The sequence below is a fragment of the Delphinapterus leucas genome, chromosome 9, assembly GCF_059928025.1.
Source record: "Delphinapterus leucas isolate spDelLeu-1000000601 "Yukka" chromosome 9, BTC_Dleu_Yukka2, whole genome shotgun sequence".
In the NCBI taxonomy this organism is placed as follows: Eukaryota; Metazoa; Chordata; class Mammalia; order Artiodactyla; family Monodontidae; genus Delphinapterus; species Delphinapterus leucas.
Window position 1 is genome coordinate 59,735,292 of NC_143137.1, and position 23,774 is coordinate 59,759,065.

The 23,774-nt window shown below is 35.0% G+C and overlaps 1 protein-coding gene across 4 annotated transcripts; it reads right to left on the reverse strand.

Annotated features, from left to right (window-relative positions):
• Window positions 1–372: 372 nt before the first annotated feature.
• On the reverse strand, window positions 373–23,541 carry SEM1 (SEM1 26S proteasome subunit). 4 transcript variants are annotated; one of them, XR_016394319.1, is made up of 4 exons: window positions 23,330–23,540; window positions 6,354–6,447; window positions 1,688–1,786; window positions 373–569 (listed from the first exon to the last, which is right to left on the reverse strand). XR_016394319.1 is itself a non-coding variant. In XM_022586603.3 (4 exons), exons 1-3 carry the CDS (start codon window positions 23,403–23,405, stop codon window positions 2,655–2,657), a joined length of 231 nt encoding a protein of 76 aa, XP_022442311.1. In that variant the 5' UTR covers window positions 23,406–23,541; the 3' UTR covers window positions 373–569; window positions 2,615–2,654. The 4 variants fall into 4 exon arrangements, 3 of the variants coding, with proteins under 3 accessions (XP_022442311.1, XP_089773781.1, XP_022442321.1); XM_022586603.3 differs by lacking the exon at window positions 1,688–1,786 and adding an exon at window positions 2,615–2,715 and having other exon boundaries at window positions 23,330–23,541; XM_089917655.1 differs by having other exon boundaries at window positions 1,688–1,772; window positions 23,330–23,539.
• Between the last annotated feature and the right edge of the window lie 233 nt (window positions 23,542–23,774).

Below are 23,774 nucleotides of genomic sequence, written 5' to 3' on the forward strand. Positions count from 1 at the left end.
AATTACAGCAATTTAAAATGATTAATATTTTAAAAACACAGGTTTTGAAGGGTCACCTTAGAAATGTCAGTAAATGCCTAAGCTTTCAAAATACAGATGAAATTAAGGTTAAATGTAACTTTAAAAGGAGTACCTTATAAATAAGACCAACATTTAGTCTATGTGGTTTAAGAAAAGTACTGAATTTGGAATCAGATGAATTCTGGCCTCAAATCATTTAACCTCTCGGAGCCTCAGTTAACATTAAAAAAAAAAAAATTCATTAATAGGAAATTTTGCTGTCTGTCTATAATAAAGCTCTGGAAAAATCACAAATAGTATGAGAAAATTAATGACGAGAGTCAAAAGATCAAGACTTCTGAACCAAACCAATATTAGATCAAAACATTTATTTTTTGTGTTACAAAAACAAAAATAAATCCAAGGAGGTAATGAAATAAACATTTTTTAAGTGTCCCATCCTGGGTTCTCTGCTCTAGAATTTAGTAAACAGTTCAAGTTTAGGTTGCTTCAGCACTTCTGGATGCTATGATGTCTCCATCTTATAACCATGTTTCTCTAGTTCAGCTCTATAAAGAAACACAAAAGAACAACATCACTAGACATTCTTCATGATAAATTAAAGAAACAGATGATTTTTAGAAATAACACAATTAATAAATAATTGAGCTAATAAGCCTAAACATCAATTTAAAATACTACCAAATAGCTTTACTTTAGTCCCCAAAAAGAAATCTATATAAGAAGGAAACTGGATGTGAATCCAAATAATGCTAATAAAATTTTGTTTTCCCATTAGTAAACTTATGTTTTATATTCCTTATTTTTATGATCTATTTATGGAAGAAATGTGAGGGAATTACTGATATTTTCCAAATACTGTACAATTATTCTGTTCATAATATTTAAACATAAATTTTAAGAATCATTAACCATATGGCTAAGAACACTAGACACTGCTATCAAACTTTTAGAGATTTTATAATTACAATACTGTTATTTACACATAAACAATAAACAGATCGCTTTTCATACTGACATATATACTACCCTAAACAAATCAAAAATTATTAATCAAATGTAAGGGTGTGAAAATTATTCTGTATTAAATATATATAGGCTAAATATAATAAACAAGTTATAAAATATTAAACAAGACTTTACTTTCCTAACTTTAAATGTGGATAAAGATCTCAAAAATGTATATTGGTATAAACACTTTAAAAAGATACTTTTTATAATTTATTTTTTCAACCTGAAATTTCAGTCATACTTTGAAAATGTCAACTGCAATTGTTGATCTGCCTTGTATAAACATTTGCACAAAAAGGTTTAGCCCTGTAATCAATATCACTTATTTAAACTACCATTCCAAATATCACCAGCAACTTTTCCGCCACAATTCTGATTTTATAAAATCAGAATTTTATAAAAAGTTCACAATAAAATTATGTGAGGACCAACGTATGATAAAATTGTACAAATGTTAAGCATGATTACACCATTACGTGTAAGATAAAAAGACATTTGTTCTCAAGCATAATTTCGCTTAGACACTATCACACTATCCAATGTAAATGTGATGCAAAAAATACATGGTAGGAACGATGTATAACATTTATTATTCATTTCCCCAAACTCCTTCACTTCCTTAAAATCTTTAGATATTTATAATACAAATACTGACCTAAAGTCCATGAATAATATTAAGGCCAGAGCTTATTCATATGAATCATCTTTGTCTTCTGCTCAGGTGTAGAGGACAGTATGGGCTGGTGGTAAAACACTGGATTAGGAGTCAAGAGATCAGCACAAGTTTCTGACTCTACCGCCTCCTTTGCTAAATTTAACTAAAATGCTTCCTTTGTCCTCTCCTCCACAGGAAATTAAAGATTATAATACCTGTCTTTCATATGTTTCCTATTTAAAATGGAGATAATTTTAAACTTTCTTAAACAATACTTCTGCTGCGTTTAGCAAAATCATTGTAGATTATTCATTTTCTCTTATTTTACAAAAAAAAAACCCCAAAATTCAACCTAAGATTTAGGTAATAAGTCACCAAATCCATCCGAGTTTCTGTCTCTGTTTGTCTTCATGACAGGAGGTGGTGACCAATTACATTTATAAATTGTTTACAAACACAAAGGAGAGTATGAGATATTTCTCAATTAGCTAAATTCTTAGAAAAGATGAAAAGTTCTTTGGTAGAATTCAGGACTTGTAAGAAACCAAAAGGAAAATAAATGAACACCACTAAGTACAAAACAACACAAAAACACTAATATCATGAGCCTGTTGAATGGAAAAATCCAACAGAGATGAAAAAGTAAAGAAATCCAGCACAATTGGAAAGATATCATAGGGCACATATAGTGAATACACACTATTTGAAACAAAAACAGTAGCATTCCTTTTACAACAAAACAAGAATAAGACTAACGGCCACTAGTAGGTTTCAGAACTCTTATTATCCAAGAAACTACTCTGCTATGTGACATTGGCTATATCTGACATGGTAAATCAGGAATTATTGGCTTTTTGGAATTTTTATGTAAAATGTGATAAAGGTCAAAAAAATCTCATAATCCTACCTATTTCTACTGATACGTACATAAACAAATGTTTCAAAAGCAGTAAAAACAGAATGATCTTTAGTTACATGGAAACATTGCTGGCCTTCTTTGTACTTCTACTTGTTGAAGGTAAATTACACTGAAAGAGAAACATGGAAAGTTTAAGGCTAAGTCCTTGCCAAGGCCATGCAGCTAAATAAGACGCAGATAGGGGCTGGAACTCAGGGAATCTGACTGACTCTAGAGTATAAACTGCCTCTCTAAATTTAGATGGAATTAGGACTCAATCATATGAGAAAACAATAAAACATTTTTGGGGAATTCCCTGGCAGTCCAGTGGTTAGGACTCAGCACTTTCACTGCCCAGGCCCGGGTTCAATCCCTGGTAGGGGAACTAAGATCCGAAAGATGAGCGCGGCGCGGCCAAAAAAACGAAACAAAACATGTTCTTTACCATGGTTTATAATACCACATTAAGGGCCTCGATGCATTTTACAAAGACTGAAAAGAACATCTTTGCAGGAGACTTGTTAATCAAGACAGTTTTTAAAAGCAAGAATATAAATGTTATCTGAGGCTGCCTTGTCCAATATGGTAATCAGATGTGGCTATTAAAATTAAATAAAATTAAAAATTCAGTTTATCGGCTGTGCTGGCCACATTTCATGTGCTTAATAGCCACATGTGACTAGTGGCTTCTGTACTGGACAGTGCAGCTTATAGAACATTTCCATAACTACAGTAAGTTCTACTTGACAGCACTAATGATATATCAAAAACTTTGTTTAAAAAAGAAAAACTCACAACACAAATAGGGAAATAAAAAGAAAAATTTCATTCACTAATGGAGGTATCAAGATTTATACACTTACAAAAATCCACAAACCTAAAGGCAGAAACACAACATAGAACATAAGAGCACTGTGGAGGTATATTATAAAACCAACAAGCCACAAAGAATATAAGGATAATGTTCTATTTCCAAAACCAATAAAAAGGCAAGACGCAGTAGTGACAAGAAATCCAATTATCAGTACATTTACTACTAAAAGTCCCCTAATAAAACCAAAGTATTCAGTAATGTCTTGATTTAATTGTTAAGAGAAAAGTGCTATTTTCTGACTAATGAAAAACACCCTCACCCCAAAACCCACTTGGGAGGAATCTGACTCTTCTGAATAGCGAAGGAAGAAAACTCATTTGGCTTCAACTTTAAAAATTTCAAGAAGATAACAAAAAGAAAAAACTGATACATGATTAAAATCAAAACACAAAATAGGGATCAACAGAGTTGTAAGGCCTGAAAATAAGTATTCTAACAGCATATGTTTATAATGAGAAAGAAAAGGGATGCATTAAAAAAAAAAGGCAGCAAGGTTTTCTCTGATGTGGCAAAATAAATAAACCTAAAATAAATACAAAAAGAAAGTGGCAAAAACTTGTACACATAGAATTAATTTAATCCCAGAATGGAATGAGATCTGTAAAAAGAACAAAAAGGGCTTCTGAAAGCCATATATGGCTAAAGAAGAATGAGAAGAGAGAGATCCAATGCTCAGAATAGATTTTAGAGAAAAAGCAAGATTACTGTTCAACAGCTACTGCTCTATCTTGTCCATAAAACTGCAAAAAGAAAAACAACATCATTAAGACAAAATTGAAAATTAAGACAGATGAGATAATTCCAAACTACATTAAAGTAGTTTAAAGTTTCAAGGCCTGAATAATTACATCTCAGAGTACTGAAAGAAGGAAAAAAATGAGAGTCAGCAATTTTGAGAAATCATGGAGAATTGTAAAAGAGCCAGAATAACCGTGAAAGGCAAACTGTACTATGTCCAAAAAGGGGAGAAATGAGATGGGTAAAACTGTTACTGGTTTCCAGCAAAATACTAAAGTCTTTAGAATGTAGGGTTTCTGAGCCCATAAAAAAATGCAGTTTAGAACAAAAGCTACTGTACCACTACTAAAAATAAATTTTAAAAATTTAGTATAAATTATCGCACTACTTTTTAGAAAAATGTACTAGAGACTAGGAAATTAAAAGATTGCAATAGAACTTCTATATCATGGTTTGAGCAAAGCAAATGATAGTTTACACAGATATCTTTGTGGCCAAGATAGATAATGTATGGGTTGAATCAAAACAAAATTAGGGAGGAAAGAATTGTCTACAAATGGTGCTGGTATAACTGGATATCCACATGGAAAAGAATGAAGTTGGACTCCTATTTCACACCATATACAAAAATTCATGCAAAATAGATCAAAGACCTAAATGTAATAGCTAAAATTCTGGAACTGTTACAAGAAAACATAGGGATAAATTTTCATTACCATGAATTTGGCAATGAGTTCTTAAAAGAGTAGATAAATTGGACTTTTGTGCAAAGAACACTACGAAGAAAGTGAAAAGACAACCTAACAGAATGGGACAAAATATCTGTAGATAATATGTCCCATAAGGGCCAGAATAAATAAGAACTCTTACAACTCAACAACAAAAAGACAAATTTTGAAAATGGGCAAAGGACTTGAACAGATAGTTCTCCAAAAAAGACATACAAATGGCCAACAAACACATGAAAAGAAGCTCATCAGTATCATTAAAGAAATGCAAATCAAAACCACAATGAGATACCAATTCATCCACTAGGATGGTTAAAATGAAAAAAAAAAAGAAAAAAAAAAAGGTTTTGGCGAGGATGTGGAGAGGTTAGAAACTTCCTATATTGCTGGTAGTAATGTAAAATTATTCAGCTGCTGTGGAAAACAGTTTGACAACTCCTCAAAAAGTTAAACAGAATTGCAATATGATCCAGCAATTCCACTAAATCCCAACAAAACTGAAGAGATATTCAAACAAAAACGTGTAAATGAATGTTCACTGTAACACTGTTCACAACAGCCAAAAGCTGGAAACAACCCAAATGTCCATCATCCGATGAATGGATAAACAAACTGTGGCCTATGTATACAAGGAAACAGTATTTAGCCATAAAAAGGAATGAAATACGGATACATGTTACAACATGGATGAAATTTAAAAACACTATACTAAGTGAAAGAAACTAGACATACAGATCATTCATGTGATACCATTTATATGAAATATCCAGAACAGGAAAATCCAGAGACAGAAAGCAGATCAGCGGTTGCCAGGGGCTGGAGGAGGAGAGGAATGCAGAGTGACTGCTTAATAGATATGGTGTTTCCTTTAGGGTGCTGCAAATGTTTTGGAATTAAATACAGATGATAGTTGTATGACATTATGAATATACAAAATGCCACTAAATTGTACACTTTAAAACGATTAATTTTACATTATATAAATTTTACTTCAATCGATTGATAATCAATCAACCAATCATTTTAGGTAGATTTGTACATGAATATGGAAAAATACACTCCCAACACCTCACTCTCCATTCCAGTTTGAGAATCACCAATACATTGGGTCTGAGCACCCTATGATTCTAATTTCTGCTGAGTTGTTCAATATTGACAGAAAATTAACAGTGACAGAATTAAACCTACAAGGATTAAAAAAAATAGCAAATATGCTTCTAGTTAACTACTTTTATAAAGAGACTAGAAAGAACAAAAGTTCTATGCAATTACACAAAGTATTCATGTTTAGAAACATAGGAGATGAGGCAATATATCTTACTTTTCATAATTCGAAAATCTATTTCAAAGGCAATTGTCATATATAAGTTACATATTCCATGCTTACAATTAATACTAAGCTATATAAAAATTTGGCTTAAAACTTACCGTAACTGATTGGAGAAGTCATCCTCTACATTGTCATCATCCCAATTATCCTCCCAGACATGTGCATCTTCATCTTCATCTAAACCAGCCCAGTCTAAAAACAGAAACAGATGCCATCTAAATATTTCTCATACATTATTTCCATAAATACAAAAACTTCAGAAAGCTTGCTACTGAACTCTCTCAATTCAAAACATCTAAAACCATATCTATGAGAAATGGTAATCTTCCTCTTTAAATCTCAATTGATGCTATCTTGTTTTCTCAATTCTTGAATTTGCAGATTTAAAACAGTAGTTAATACAAAAAATTCTATTTGCTATGAAAATTTATTGTAACTTCAGGAGGATATTTACTGTGCTGATAATTTTTATAAGGTCTATTACAAAATCTTTCAAAACACAGCACCAATAACAGAAAAGTAAGTTGAATAGCAGGACAATACCGGCCTGGAATTTCAAAACTGCTAAACATAAAAAAAGATAACTCATACTCAGATAACAAAAAGTAAACCAAATATTTTCTTAAACATGGTTGTAAAACTGTGTTAGAGAATGTCCTTATTCTTTAAGGCACACATGCTGAAATATTTAAGAATCGTGTCATTTTGTTGACAAGTTTACTTGTAAATGCTTCTGAAATATATTTTATATCATACATATCTATCATACATATGATAGAAATAAAGTAAATATGACAAAATGTTAACTGATGAAACATGGGTGTTTGTTGCCTTCTTGTTTTTTGAAGTATAACTGACATATAACATTATATTAGTTCCAAGTATACAACATAATTTGATACTTGTATACACTGAGAAATGATCTCCACAATGAGTCTAGTTAATATCCGTCACCAACAGTTATAAATTTTTTTTTTGGATCAGGACTTTTAAGACCTACTCTCTTAGCCACTTTCAAACATGCAATAGAGTATTAATAACTATAGTCATCATGCTATACGTTACATTTCCATGACTTATTTTTGTAACTGCAAGTCTGTACCTTTTGATCCCTTCACCCATTACACTCCTCCCATTTGTCCTTTATTTAAAACTTCTATAGGGTTAAGTTTCAAAATTAAAATCTGAGAAAACTAGTTTTTAAAAAACCAGTATGGAAATCACCTCTGGAAGCTTTCCTGATTCCCTCTCTTCCTTTCCTTCAGAGATTAGGTCCCCTCTTTTGTGTATATCTATCACAGCACCTACATACTGTACAATCATATTTATCAGTTTATATGCCTATGTCCATTACTAGTATCTGAGCTCCTTAAGAATAACTCTTTATTTACCTTTGTATTCTTAAACCACAACAATACCTGTTGTGCATATGCACGACAGTTGGTTGTGAAAGATGCAACGAACTCTAAATCAGACCTTGTGTATTTTTGCTTGATCCCTCCCCTCCAAAAACAGTAAGCATGAGTTACACATGCTCTTAAATGTGTCCTAGTAGCTTCATCTTAGTAATTACTTATTAGAAACATGGCTAAGAACATTTCGATCTTTTAAAAAAAAGAAGTCAATAAGAAAAGGTATGATTTAGGCTTTTCTTATAAAGCACATATAGATTTAAAGGTATTCAACAATGGTTCATATGGGTATTATATTTGTTACATTATGTATCTAACAAAAAATTTTAAATGCCATATGTCAACATCATGATTTAAGAATATAAGAAAGTACCTCCATTTACCTGGTCCCCCCAAACCAGAAATTTGGGAGGCAGCTTAGCTATCCTTTCTCCTTCAACTCTCATAACCATTCATTATATCCTTTTGATTCCAGCTCAAGAATCTACAGAGTTATAGTCTCCTCCTCCCTATTCTTGCTGCCACGGTGTTAATTTACGAGGGATTATTCCATACTTCATGGACTATTATTGTGGTCTTTTTTCTGTCCCCTCCTCTCTAATCTTACAGTCTGTACCCTCTTCCACTGATGCCCAAAATGACCACCATTCCTGTAAGTAACTATGCAAAACATTCAGGTAGGAAGCACATTTTATTAAATTTGCAACTCTAATGTCTATAGCTGAGTACTGGGCACATAGTAGACACTCAAAAAAATGTTGGGTAAATGGAACTACGTTTCTCAAGTTCCCTTCCTCTGAGCGGTCAATCTCGAGAAAACAGAGGGCAGTGTGTGGTTTCAGTGAAGTCAAGAGTATATATTTCAAGATGGAAGAGAATAACAATATCTTGTATTATGAATGAGTCGTGCAGAATTCTCAACTATATTTACTCTAAGAATACTTTTGAGACTTGCGATCATCTGTTTGAATGCTCCCTGAAGAGAGATCATGCGGGAAGTTTCTTTAAGATATTAGTGCCTGAAAAGATGAAAGTTTCTCTTAGGCAATTTATTTCAGGTTGCTAGGAAGCTCAGTCAAATGTATACTCAACTTTAATCATTGGTATAGGGTAGTGAATGTATATTCATTAATAAAAACTTTCAATAATCAAAAATACTGATTTTTATTGGCTTAAATGTTCTTATATCTCCCAGTAATATTATTATTCTCAAAAAGGAAATATTGTAATGATCTAAATTCAAATCCTATACTATTCTCTGAGGTCCTCAACAGTAGTAATACTTAACAATACTAAGTATTAATTATATCTCAAAATTAAGTTGACTGGGCTACAGATATCCTTACATGTTCTCCTTTCTTATAGAAGTACCTTTCAAACTGAAAATTTTTATTCTATTTATGAATCTACCTATAGTTTTTAATGAGAGTAGATTAAGAAGTTAAAGTAAAGGAAATCACATTTAGGATTTCCTATAGTCTACGGAAGAGTGATGAGAAAGCTAATGCAACCAAATTTTTAAAAATAGTATATCTGGGGACTTCCCTGGTGGTCCAGTAAGTAAGACTCCACATTCCCAGTGCAGGGGGCACGGGTTCAAACCCTGGTCGGGGAACTAAGGTCCCGCATGTCAGCCGGTGTGGCCAAAAAAAAAAAAAAGAAATTAAAAAAAATAAAGATAGTATATCTACTTCCAAAGCTAAAGATAAAAAACATTTCTGAACTTTTATAAACGAGCAAAGTGACTTAGTTAAGTCAAGAGTTAATCATTAGGTATAGGGCTAAAACAATACTGTTATTCTCATATTGCCATTGCAATCAATAATAAACTGTTTAATATGTACATTGTTGTATACAAATTTTCTTTTTGTTTTTCTAAGAGCAGAGAAATCTCAGAAAGAAGGGAACTACTTTAAGGCAAAAATAAAGGGGGCAGAAACTGAAGCATTAAGTATACAAGAGAGGAACATTATGTAAAGATGGTACAGGTTGCAGGCTAAGATCAGATTTTAAATTAAAAAGGGGCTCAAAAAGTAGATATATTTCCCTAATACTAAATCATCAAGAATCAACTACATGATTTTAATTCTTTAAATTAAAATTAAATAAAACACTTCAAATCATAGAAATTCAGATTCTTGTACCTTGAACTTATTATAATGGAAAAATGCAATCCATTATTCCTTTTATAGCAAGTGAATCATGCTATTCCTCCCCATTCCCTCCAGTCTTCCTATAACCTACAGTTCTGAGCTATCTAATAATATTAATGGACAGCTTAGGAGTTTTTGTTTCTTGATTTGTTTTAATGACACTAAACATTCCAGTATAAAAAATTCACATAAAACTATTTCATTAAAACAATGCAGCAAAGTTTGGCTTTATACTTCAAGTTTTTATAAAATGGCTAAGACTGAAGATTATTTAAAATTACAGAATTTTGGAAACAGAGAAAGCCTTAGAGATCACTGTACAGCATACCCCTCTTTGCTTTGAAACCACCATTACCACTACCAAAAAAACAGAAAATGAAGACTGTCTTACAAGAAAATATTTATTAACTTTTTTCTACCGTTATTTCACAACCTCAAATCCTAGACTTTAAATATACTTGGGTTGAGCCTAGAAATAAGAATTGTCAAACGAAATATTTGTTTCACTGATATTTTAAGGAATCTTTATAAAGATATCTAATAGAGCTTAATGTTCCACAAAATAATTTGAATACGTTACGACTGTATAATATGCTCTTGAGTAAAGAAGGTGACATAACTCAAGTCACAATTGAACTTTAAAGTTCTAAGACACCAAGCCTCATATCGGCCTGAACCACTTCTAACTAACCAGTTTCCTAAATTTTTAAGGAAATAAATTGTCAAAAGATTCAAGTTAGAAATATAAAAAACAAGAATATTTATTTCACATTTCTCTGCTAATCTTGTAAGCCTACCCTTTCCAGAACAATAAAAATACAGGGCCCACAGGACTTTTAATCTAATTATGGCTTGATTCAAAATGTTGATTTCAGGGAATTCCCTGGTGGTCCGGTGGTTAGGACCCTGTGCTTTCACAGCTGAGGTCCCAGGTTCAAACCCTGGCTGGGGAACTAGGATCCCACAAGCCACATGGTATGGCCAAAAAAAAAAAAAAAAAGTTGATTTCAATATTGTTAATACTGATGTCATTCAAATACCTTCAAGTTGACTTTAATTCTTTTAACTTTAAGAGACTAAAAAAACATACTTGTTAATTTGTACCCTACTGTCTCAGAGAATCTAGAACAAGAAACGTAACAGCTTCAATAACTTATTTTGTAGGAGGTTCAATCCTTAACTCCATAAAGGCTAGGGAAAAAAAAACAATCAAATTCTTTATGTAATATGGGAAATACGAGTTTGAACACGGTCTTTTTTTGTTTCTGTTTTTTTGTTTTTGGCCTCAAGCAGCATGTGGGAATTTTAGTTCCCCGACCAGGGATTGAACTGGTGTCCCCTGCAGAGGAAACGTGGAGTCTTAACCACTGGACTGCCAGGGAAGTAAGTCCCTGAACAGTATCTTTTTCAAAATTTTAAAACTAGTACAATTTTTAGCTTATCAAGTTGAATTCTGATGATCATTTAGCATAAGGATCAAGTATCTCTCCCTCTGGTAACAACCATCTCATGTTACTTTAATGGCAAGGAAAGGAAAGGGAAGAAGGTAGAAATAAAGTCCCAAGAAAAATAAACTGGCTCATGAATGGAGGGAAAACAGTATTATGAGCAAGATTTTAGGTAGAGGACTTCCCTGGGACACGGGTTTGAGCCCTAGTCTGGGAAGATCCCACATTCCGCGGAGCAACTAATCCTGTGCGCCACAACTACTGAGCCTGTGCTCTAGGGCCCGCGAGCCATAACTATTGAGCCCACGTGCCACAACCACTGAAGCCAGTGCGCCTAGAGCCCATGCTCTGCAACAAGAGAAGCCACCGCAATGAGAAACCCGCGCGCCCATTGCAACGAAAAGTAGCCCACGCTTGCCACAACTAGAGAAAGCCCGCGTGCAGCAACGAAGACCCAACACAGCCAAAAATAAATAAATTTATAAATTAAAAAAAAAAAACGATTTTAGGTAGAACACACACACAAAAAGATTCATGACAGTAGCTCTGTATTTCATTCGTATTATTATACAGTATTTCACAATTATGACACTACTGAGCATACAAAGACAAACCAGAATCTATAATCTATTTTAGGTGGAAACTTTAAAGATTTTCTTTATTAACTACGAATGTACTGAACTATATTACGTAAAATGTTTAAGTGATAGGGTATAACATCCCCAAATTTATTTCCAGCACTTGTAAGTCCTCCGTATTATACATGTTACAATATATATAAACTACAATATATGTAAACTCAACTAAATGAAGGGGAACATAAAAAACATGTGACTGTTGTAATCTCTGGATTTGGCAGACTTCTCTTGCAAAACATCTCTGAACTGTGTTTTACTTTTCAATTATAACACTGTACTGTTAACCATGCAATTTTATTTAATCACTTACTTTTAAAGCATTAAACCCAGAAACAGCTTTTTTTAAAAGGGCAAAATAATAAAATCAAACAAGGATACCTGATTTATGTCTAATGTCTTCCTTCAATACGTAGATGACTATAAAGTACACACTTTATCTTCAACACTAAATGCATTGCCAGGATTGTGATTAATCATTTAAATAACCACAGCTGTGTTTACTTCAGTGTGCAGGCCTCCAGATGTGTACTGGTAAAAAAAATTACCATATTTTAAGAAGTCAGAATTGGAAATAACCAATAACAGATGCCTAATACATAAGTGTCTAGCAATTCTAAATTATTTGAGACTTTGCCCCCAAATTTGACTTTGTTCACATCTGCCAGTGAGAATTACATGTTGGACTAGCTTTAAATGTCACAAATCTGAGTTACCAAAGATCCCACATACTTCATCTAAGTATCACCTTGACATTTAAGTGTGAAAAATGGTTCTCTCTCAATGTTTTTAAAAGTACTTACTCTCCCCCACCCTCCAACATACCTTCTGAAATTTCTAAAAAGTATAAAGTATACCACTTTGGAGAAAAGTAAAGAGGAAATTCTATTTATACCAAATAGGGTTGCAAATGTTCTACTTTAAAGCGATTTTCAGGAGCATCAATCAAACTCTCATTCATTCCTTAACAGTAAAGCTACTCTGAATATAAATAAACTAATCTCCAACAAAGTTGCTTCAAATAAAAAATGTGCATGTATATACAGAACATTACATGAAGAAAAATATAAAACAAACAAAGGAAAGTTCTAAAAAGTTCTAAATTGTACATTCACCGCTATAGGTGAAACAGGAATAGCTGCAAATAGCACCATTACACTGATAAATATGATAATAAAGCCACACTAAATCTAGTCATTCTGAGATAAATTTACACATGTTCCTGCTTAAGCTGTATAAAACAGATTAAAATTTTTTATAAAATTTCATTTCTGTAAGTTATCATGATACAAAAACATCTATATACCCTAGAAATCTAATGTCTATTCAGTGGCTAAGAAATCACTACTAGCATAGCACCACTGTACTAATATTTTCTCCAACAAGGACCAAACACGTCAGTGGGGTACTTCAGAGCAAACAACCAAAAGCAACTGTTAAACGATGTTGCTACCAAACTATTGGTGAACTTTCAGTTGTTTGTGGTTCTGAGTCTGAAACAGAGGTCCAAAATGACTTATACACACACACACGTATGTGTGTGTGCATATATTTTATATCAGAATGATTCCACTACAAACATGCTGACTTTGGTTCTCTTGGTTGATTAGTGCTTTTATTTCTCTTTAATTCTATAAAATTCCTCAAAGCCATTAGTTATTCTAATCTTTTCCAAGCACTCATGCCCTACACTCATACTGATTCTCTCATTTTGATCCTCCATATTATTGAGGCAAGAGTATCCAATGTAGGACACTTCCCTGGTGGCACAGTGCTTAAGAATCCGCCTGCCAATGCAGGGGACATAGGTTCAAGCCCTGGTCTGGGAAGATCTCACATGCCGCGGAGCAACTAAGCCCATGAGCCACAACTACTGAGCCTGCGCTCTAGAGCCCACGAGCCACAACTATTGAGCCCGCGTGCCACAATTACTGAAGCCAGCGTGCCTAGAGCCCATGTTCCGCAACAAGAGAAGCCACTGCAATGAGAAGCCCGCGCACTGCAAAGAAAAGGAGCCCACGCTTGCCGCAACTAGAGAAAGGCCACACACAGCAACCAAGACCCAACGCGGCCAAAAATAAATAAATTAATTAATTTTAAAAAAAAGAAAAGAAAGAGTATCCAATGTGAACTCAACCATCGGTCTTCCATTAATTATGCAAGTGCAAAATCACAATCCCTGATTTCTTACTATCAAAATAGCTGCCAAAGCTCCCTTGTAATTCTTGCATCACTCTTCCCTAATAACAACCTATTTCAGGCCCTGAGTCCTCACCTAAGCTATTTCAACAATTTGCTAATTAGCTTCCCTGACTTTCTATCCTTTCAAATTCTGCTGGGTTAATTTTTCCTAAACTGCCTACTGCCTAAAGGAAACATACACATATCAAACAAACAAACCAACCCCCCCCCCCACGTCTCATCTACCTAAGGATCAAGTCCAAAGTGGTCATTTGGCTTAAAGCTTTCCATGATTAGGCCCCAAACTACCTATGTAATTGCAACTACTATTTCACAGCCAAATAAAATACACATACACATTGATCTTCCACCTCCAAGCATCTACTCCTCTTCCCTTTTTCTGGAAACCCCCTTCCTACACTTCTACCTTTTGAAAGCTCTGTTCAAATGTTGCGGCCTCATGCGGTACACAACTGTAAATAATTTCCCCTTCTTTTCAGCTGCTGTTGCACTTTACTATCAGTGGTTTAATCCCCACACCACCACCACCCGCTTCCACTGGAAGGAAACCAAGTGAAATCTTACCCAGAAACCCAACAGAAAAAGACAGTCAAAAGCAAAGGTGTTCTGGTTTACTTGGGTGTGGGGAGAGAAAGGCTTGGAGTGCCCCCTCCTAGCATAAGCACTTGCAAAATACTAAAAAGCTCAAGTCTGGCATGAAAACTTACTGATCTCCATTGACATTTATATCACTAAGTCCAAAGACAAATATCTACCTAAAGAGTCAAATTTGCCTCTGTGCAGTCTCTAGTTAACTTTGTCCTTGGTAAGTTATTTTGCTGAGCCCCAAGTATAAAGCTGTCATAAGGCTGCTATGAGGATTACATAAAACAATGTACCTAAAGCGCTTTGTACCGATAAACGGCAGCTAGAATCATTCTCGCTCTGCACCTTTCAGTGCCAGATGTATAGGGAGCACTCTGCAAACATATATTGAAAGAATAAATCATTTATTATGGGCTAATCACACCAAGGAAACTTAAGGGGTGATGGAGGTAAAAAGAGAAACAGGTTGCAGAATAAAGATACCATTTCTACCAAGCATTACATCAATAACAGAGCACAAAACTGGAAAAAAAGATATCTGGTAAATTTTTAATACTTCAGAAGAGTGTAAGTATAGTTTTTGAAACTTTTATTTTCCCCTCATTGTTTTCACTGTTCATGTCTTTCAATGAGTTATGCTTAAAAACAACATTGCTACGTAACAATGAACAGCTGTCACAATTGCTTAATGCTTCTTCATTCCATTGAACCAGTTAAATAACTAATCAAATAGTTTTTCAAAGTAGTTTTTACTGTTTAATATCCTGAGTCACACCACTCACAACCCCCTGGCAAGCACTAATATCTTGATTTGGGGGGGGGGTTCATTCCACTGTATCTCTTTATACCTCTTGTACATTTGTATGCATCCTTAAACAATACATACTATTGTGTTATGTATCTTTATATTTTGTAAGAATAATCAAACTATTTTTTAAAGTACTTTTGGAAAAACTTTTGACAATATTTTTTAATTTATAAGTTTTTAACATTAAAAAAATAATCAAATAACCCTCAAGCTCAACAAGCTTAATTTTGGATACATCTAAAATTACAAAAGATTTGTTGAAAATGGTTCAAATTAAATAAATACCAAACATCATGCAAAATCCAAATCCTTAAGTAGATTAGGAGGGAGAAAAAAAGGAGCCTAATGTTCACAGAATACCAACTTTGTGCCAAACTCTATGCTACACATTTTACACATATATCATTCTTATGGACTGAATGTCTGTGTCCCCCAATCCTGAAATTCATATGAGGAAGTCCTAACCACCCTCAATGTTATGGTATTTGGAGATGGGGCCTTTGGAAGGCAATTAGTGTTGCATGAAGTCATGAGGGTAGAGTCCTCATGAGATCAGTGTTGTTATAGGAAGGGAATCCAGAGAGCTCCCTTTCTCTACCTTGTGAGGATATGGTGAGAGGCAATAGTCTGCAAGCCAGGAAGAGAACCCTCAGCAGGTACTGAACAGGCTAACATCTTCATCTTGCACTTCCCAAACTACAAATTGTGAGAAAATAAATTTCTATTGTTTAAGCCACTCAGTCTATGGTATTTTGTTATGGCAGCTCAAACAGACTAATACAATCATACAATCGTTACATGACTGATTATTATCCACAAATTACATGAAGGAACTGAGGATTAAGAAGGTAACAATTAAAGGAAAAACGCAATGGTCAATCTTGCTCAAAGAAATCAATCCAAATCAAAATGATGCGATTCCATTTTCATCCCTCAGGTTTGTAATGACTAAAATGTTTAATATGGAGTGCAGGTAAAAGGTGACCTGTAGATGGAAATTTGTGTAACCCTTGTAAAAGGTAATTTGAGAATATGTCAAAATTCAAAATGCACCTGGTCCTGAATGAGGTGTCAGAGCCCAAGCAGAGCCAGGAAGGCATTCCTGTGGAGGGGCAGTGTTGTGTGGTTGGTGTGTCATAGCCAGGACAGAGTCAAGAAACCATCCAATGCTGGAGTAAGGAGAAGTGACAGTGGCCTAGCATAAAATGTTGAAGCCTAAGTGAGATAAGGAGGGGATCTGTGGGTGTAGGGGACAACAAACATTGGTTAGGGAGGAGGATAACCTAATAGACAATGACCCAATATTTACAATAATGGGAGCCAGGTTTCTCACTGCTGGGGAAGAAAGTTACAAATGTGGAAAGGGAAAAAACTAGAATGAGCCCTGTGGTGTTGAACTGTAAATTACAGATACCTATGTGAACTCATGGTTTTATACAAACACATACATAAATAGATGTATATATGTACATACATTTGTCTACTTCCTAGTTCCTTCCATTGACAGCATCCCAAAAGCCATTAGCACAACTGGAGGTAAGATCTTACTTTCCAAATATCATTCTCCACTGAAAGCTATGCACCTTAAAGGAATGGCTGATTCCAGGACTGGAACAGGAAAAGTATAAGATTAGCTTGGAATACCTACTTGTGTCAGAATGCTAGGAAATGCACAAAGAATGATGGTGACTTGTCAAAAGGTCACAGAAGATAGCTTGATGGGATTCCCCATGTACAAACTGGGACAATCTGAATATCAAAATAAATAATAGCAACAAATTATAACCCATCAAATGAGAATTCATGAGTCTATATTGATATAAATACACAAATGAATAAATTGCAAGTTTGATAATGAATGGAAAACTGTGGTTACACAGTTTCAAAGTCCCTCCTAGTAAAATATCTATTAATTACAAAGGGAAAATCAGTAATCTAACAATGGAAAAGTCTCACAGACACTACCTTAATAAAGTTACCATCATCAGCAATGGAATAAATGAGAATCATGTTCCACCTGACAGGATGCAATGGGAATACAGCATCACTACTATGATATTCCCGCCAAGGTGCAGAACCTAAATCGAATCATATATAAACGTGAGCCAAATCCAAGTTGAGAAACATTCTATAACTGGCCTGTAATCTTCAAAAGTGTCAAAATCACAAAAGTCAAAGACAAAGAGACCTGCTGTAGACTAAAGAAGACTAGAGATATGACAACTGAATGTAATCCATGATTCTCAATCAAGACATTATTAAGACAACTGAAGAAACCTGAAAAGGACCTATGGATTAAATGACAGTAATATATCTGTGTGTTAATTTCCAATTTTGATGGTTGTACTGAGGTTATGTCTGTAGGAAATACACATTAAAATATCTAGGGGTGATGAACATCAGGCTGGCTCATGGAAAAAAAGGTTGTTTGTATTGTACTTTCAATTATTCTGTAAGTCTGTAATTATTTCAAAATAAAAATTATATTAAAAAAATTAAAATGAACCTGCCAATTTGATCTGGCAATTTCCTAAGAATTTATCTTATAAACAAAAACAAAGATGTAAGACGTAAGAATATTTGCTGCAACATATTCTGTAACAGAAAAAAACAAAACATAAAAACAAGCAAACAAAAAACCTAAAACCACCTAGATATCAATAGATATTTATAGATTATTTATTGTGCATACAATAGACTAGTAGAACACAACTATTAAAAAGCATGAGGTAGATGTTTATATTAATGTGAACACACGTCTAAGATATATAATGTAAAAAGAAGAAAAACTGTATATGTAATATGGTCCTTTGTGAGGATATATACAAACACACACAAATAAATATATATATGTATACATATATATAAATTCAGGAAGGACACTGAAAGAACTGTTTAACAGTGATTATACTGGAGCATAAGTAATGTTTTTGGGGAAAGTTGGCGAGAAACAGTGCTTTCACTTTTTAATTTATACCTTTTCATAGGTTTAAATTTTAAATAAGCAGTTACTTGTACAATTATCCTACATATTTTGCTGCAAAAATATTTTAAAGGATTTAAGTAACTAGTACAAGTCGACAAGTTAAAAACTGATGCACAATGAGATACCACTACACCTATCAGAATGTCTAAAATTAAAATGACCATGTGTCGACAAAGACGTAGAGTAACTAGAACCCTTATACGCTGCTTGTGGGAATGTAAAATGTATAACTACACCTGAAACAGCTTGGCAGTTTCTTAAAGTTGAACATAAACCTACTGTAACGCTCAGTCATTTCACTACAAGGTGCTAAACCAAGAGAAATGAAAGCATATGTTCACACAAAGACTTCTACATGAATATTCACAGTAGTTTTATTTGTAAGGGAAAAAAAAAGGGTAATTGGAAAAAAAACAGGAAATGACCTAAATGTTCCTCAGAAAGTGAAAGAATAAACAAACTGTGGTATAGCCATGTAGTGGAATATTTCTCAGCAAGAGAAAGGAACAAGCTATTGATAAACGCAACAACATGGATGAATCTCCAAATAATGATGCTGGGTACAAGATGCCTGAGGAAAAAGATACTGTCTGATTCCATTTATACAAAATTCTGGAAAACGCAAATTAATCTATCATGTCAAAAGGAGATCAGTGATTTTCTGGGGATGGGAAGGGATGTGGAGAGGACTGACAGGCAGAGATTATTATAAAGGGACACGAGTGAACTTTTGGGGGTGATGGATATGTTTGTTACCTTTTTGGTGGTAATGACTTCTCTGTTGTATTCATATTCTACAACATATAAAATTGTGAATTTTGAGGGAAAACAAAAAGTTGATGGATGGTGGATTTTGAACCTAGGTCTGATCCTAGATTCATCATGCTTATTCCATCCTGGAGCTCAAAAATTTTCTTCTTGCATATGATTACCATGAATGGACATCGAATAGGCACTTTATCATTCATTATATCTATCTTTTTTCTTAAAAGATTTTAGTAACATGAATTCTTCATTTCTTGCTACCACCATGCAACTAATTTAAATATGTGACATTATTTATTTATGTGTCCACTATATTACATTTAATAACTGAAAATACCAAAGCCCTTTTGGCTCTAGGTAAACTGACTAGTACAGTATCTGACATAGTCAGTATTTAACTAAGATTCTAAGGAACTCTTTTGTTGACGATTTAGTCCAGTTGGTATCCAATGTTCACATAGATATTTCTCAGTGGCATTTTTCACAGGACAATTCTTCCTTGTGCAGGACTGGTCTATGCATAGCAAGTATTTAAAATCCTTGACCTTTACCCACTATACGCTGGCAGTTATTTTACTTTCTCACTTGACAAGTGAATGTGATATCCAAAAATACTTTCTTGGTTAAGAACCGCTATAAGATGTCCTACTTTGTTAGGCACAGGCGAGAGTGCCTCAGTTATTCCAGAATGCTAGCAGCATTAGGGAACCACCAGCCTGCTTCAGATAACACAGCAGTTCCAGTGATTATAGAAAAATTATAAACTACTTGGTATAATAGTATTCTCTTGTAAACACCATTGCTTCTGAAGGCAAACTCAGGTTCATTTTAAATATTCTTTCCCTCAAAAAAAGGAAAGAAATCTCTCAATTCTGGCATAGGAAGAACAGAATAAAAGAAATGAAAGGCCCACTTGTTCTTCCCATTTTCACTCTCATCCACTTCTAATTGTAAGAGAAATGAGATTAATGAAAATATTTTAATACCTTTTCAATATGTCTGATTTGAAAAATTGTTTGAAGTTTCAAATAAATTATAGAGTATTTCAGTTTTAGGCCCCACCCTACTACTATTAACCTAGCTGTATGATCTTGACAAGTTCTAGCTTCTCAAGACTTTTAAGTTGCTTTCCAGTTCTAAAATTCTAACCATGCCAAGCCTCCAAAATTATATTAAATCATTCCCAAAACGTTGAATGTCTTCCAACAAATCTGATAGTCAATGAGTTTAAATAGTCAAGAAGTTGCAGAATTCACAAAGATCCTAAACATGATTTTTAACAGTTCCTACTTAATGACCAGATCACACACCCACCAATTAGAATTGTGAGGAACTGCCAATGTAACACAGATCCACAGTCCAAATGATAAAAAAGGAGCATTTGTTTCTTTGCACCTTCAGAAAATCACCCCACACGTCACACCTCACACTGAAGAAGAGCTATTCAGAAGAAACAATGAAGTCTCCATGAAAACGCATTATCTTAGTTTCCTTTTCAAAACAGAAATTCTCCTTCCTTATAATGATTGAATTGACATCTTACCAAACAAGTTCTTATCAGGAATAAGATGTAGCAACAACACCCTCAAAAAATATACAATTCTGTAGTCAAACCAGGGATACATAATTTCAGTAATGCTTTCATGTAACAGGCTCTTAACTGCAAGCTACCCTAGACAATGGACATCATTCACTTTCTGGAACACAGAGACCCAATGGGCCACTGAAAGTAAGACCTCCTCTAGATTGATTAGATGATTACAGGCAATTTTAAGTTGTATCTACTTGTGAGTTTGTCAATGGCATAGTCACCATAAAGACAATCACAAGAAAAAGAATCTCCAAAGAAGGCAAAGGACTTGGTAATTCAGGGCACTAATAACTGATCTGAAAACTCAAATACTGAAAGATTCAAAACAGGCCAGTTTCAAAGTACTGCTTCTCCAACTTTACCTGTCTGAGTTAAAAACCAGAGAAGAAACACACAAAAACCTAAACAAGCAAAAGCATTTCAAATGTTACTGCTCATTCTAAATAGAAAATCTCCTGAATGAATGAGGTTCTACATATTCAAACCTGAAGATGACAGATTTTCTGTAAGGTGACCAATAAATGGTGAGTTACTTATGATAATAAACCAGTCTGTTGTGGGAGGCCTGTCTTCAGAAAAAATATTCTTTGCTTTTCCTTTTAACTTTAATGAGATTTTTTTTTTTACTATGTAACTACCAACATTTTGAACAAACTGATGTTCCCAACATAAACTTAGTACAAGAATTACATATTCTGCAAAAGCTGATGAAATGAAAGTTGCTGAAACATCATATGTATCATCAGGCCCAGTTATCTTTAGATCCTTTTTAAGCAGTCAATTCTCGACTACTTATTTTAAACACAGGTTCACTCATTCGACAAGCATTTACTGACCGTCTACCATGTGCCAGGCACTTGGCTAAACGTTAGGGATTCAGGTTAAAGTTTGCTTGGGTTGGGGACTCAGAAAGACCTATCAGATCCTGACGACCACTTAATGGCAAGCTTTTAAAATCTCTGAGCCTCAGTTTCTTCAGAGATGTGATAATTAGACTATATAATGTAGATAAAGTGCCTAACATAGTATCTTGTATATGATAAACAATAAATGCTAACTATATCAAATATGAAGTTTGCGTTAGAAGCAGATCCTGATCTCAAGCCAGATTTTTACTACATAGCTCACTGTTGGAGGATTATGAACCAACTTGAAAGTGAGATCAAGAAAACATGTCTGCACAGATAAATCCACTACCAAAACAAAAAACAATCCCCACAATACATAATGAATCCCAGAACTGAAAATAGATGTGCTTTGGGTTAGTTTACGAATTTGTGTAGTATGTGCTCCAAGGTCTTCTTCCACTAAACAACCCAGTACACTATAAATAGAAATAACAAATGTTACAGCTTTGTGGCTTTATGCACAGTAGGATCATGAGGGAGTACAACTCAGGGCCATTTTGGTGAAGCAGTAACTAATGTAACAGATTTGTAACCATTAACCACAGTTCTCTTCCTACACCTTCAGAAAGGTCACCCAATAGTAACCTCCTTTTCTTATAAGATAAATATTTACCTTACGCATAGCAATTAGTTGATAAAACCAACAATTCTGAAACCCTGATTGGCAACAACGATCTAACAAACAGAAGCAGTACAGCTAAAGAGTTTTAAGAGTGCTAGTGTCAACTGGGCCAGGTTCCCATCATTTCTAGCCAGTTACGTGACACTGGGCAAGTTTCTTAACTGTTCAAGCTTCAGTTTCTTTATCTGAAAAATGTAAATACCAGCTCCTACTTATTAGGCTTGTGAAAATGAATTAAGTTAATAGAAGCAAAATACTCAGACAAGCAACCACCCAAACAATGTTAGCTATTTGCTGGTACCTACAATGAGAAAACTAAAGCTCCTCTCGGTAACCATGAAGCTAATAAAAATGTAGACGTTTTACGGTCTTATAAATCCTTAAACTTATGTTAGTTTGAAGTTAAGTGATCAAAAATTAATGAGGAACAAGAGGAAGGCAATAACGGGAATTAAGCCCTAACACCTGATCCTCCCGTTCTACTTAACAGGCTTCATATGTTAAGTCCTAAATGTAGGCAGCATCGGCCTAACTAGGAACAACAATTTAATTCTGGAAGGGTTCAAGGCAAAGGAAGACTGCTAAAACTAATAATAATAACAATAACAATAAATAAAGGGAAAAGGGATTATGTAGACATGAACGAGGTGGCGGTAACCGGGCTGAAGAGGAAAAGGCCCCCCCATCCCGGACACCGGGCTAGGGAACCAGGGTCCCCGTGGCTCCTCCCAGTGAGGAAGCAGAAGGCATTTAGCCTCACCGCTGAGGTGAGTCCCACCGTGACACCTCGACCCGAAGTCGGTCGTGGAGGGTCGCGCGTGCAGAGCCTTGAGAGCCAGTAGCGGGGTTCCAGACTTCCCGCGGGTGCCTCCCGGCCGAGCCCTTCCACCCGCGCCGCCTCCACTCGGAGGCCTTAGTCACTGTCCGCGCGGCCCAGAGGCCGCGGGCGAGCCGGTTACCTTCTGCAGGGAACTCCTCGAACTCGTCGTCCTCCTCCAGCAGACCCAAGTCTACCGGCTGTTTTTTCTCTGACATCGCGACCCTCCGCGGCCAAAACCTCTCAGTCCAGTAAGAAAGTTGGACCTCTCACTTCGCCTTACCACAGCCCCCACCGCCGTTGCAGCCTCCCAGGCCGGCTCTACCATAGAGACGCGGGAGAAGAGCAACCGGATAGCGCGAGGGATGCTGGGATACTGGAGGTCCGCCCAGCGCTTCCTGCGGGTTTAGCAGCACTTCAGAGTTAGCAAGGTGGATTATTTTGTGCGTTTACCGTCTTACGCGGACCCTCTGACTTGACAAACTGAGAACAGGGTAGGTTTCCGTGACAGGAAAAGACTCATAAAGTGTGGAAAAAAACCCCACCTTTACTTGGTTTAGGCTGAGGGATGAAGTACCGGCTAAAGT

Bases quoted from the DNA above. Each gene is read 5' to 3' on its own strand.
- SEM1 (XM_022586603.3), bottom strand. From the start codon at position 23,405: ATGTCAGAGAAAAAACAGCCGGTAGACTTGGGTCTGCTGGAGGAGGAC. The intron at 6,448-23,329 runs GTAACCGGCTCG...TTCTGTTTTTAG, and splicing joins CGAGGAGTTCCCTGCAGAAG to ACTGGGCTGGTTTAGATGAA. The intron at 2,716-6,353 runs GTAAGTTTTAAG...TTTCTCTTTCAG, and splicing joins GACTTCTCCAATCAGTTACG to TGTAATTTACCTTCAACAAG.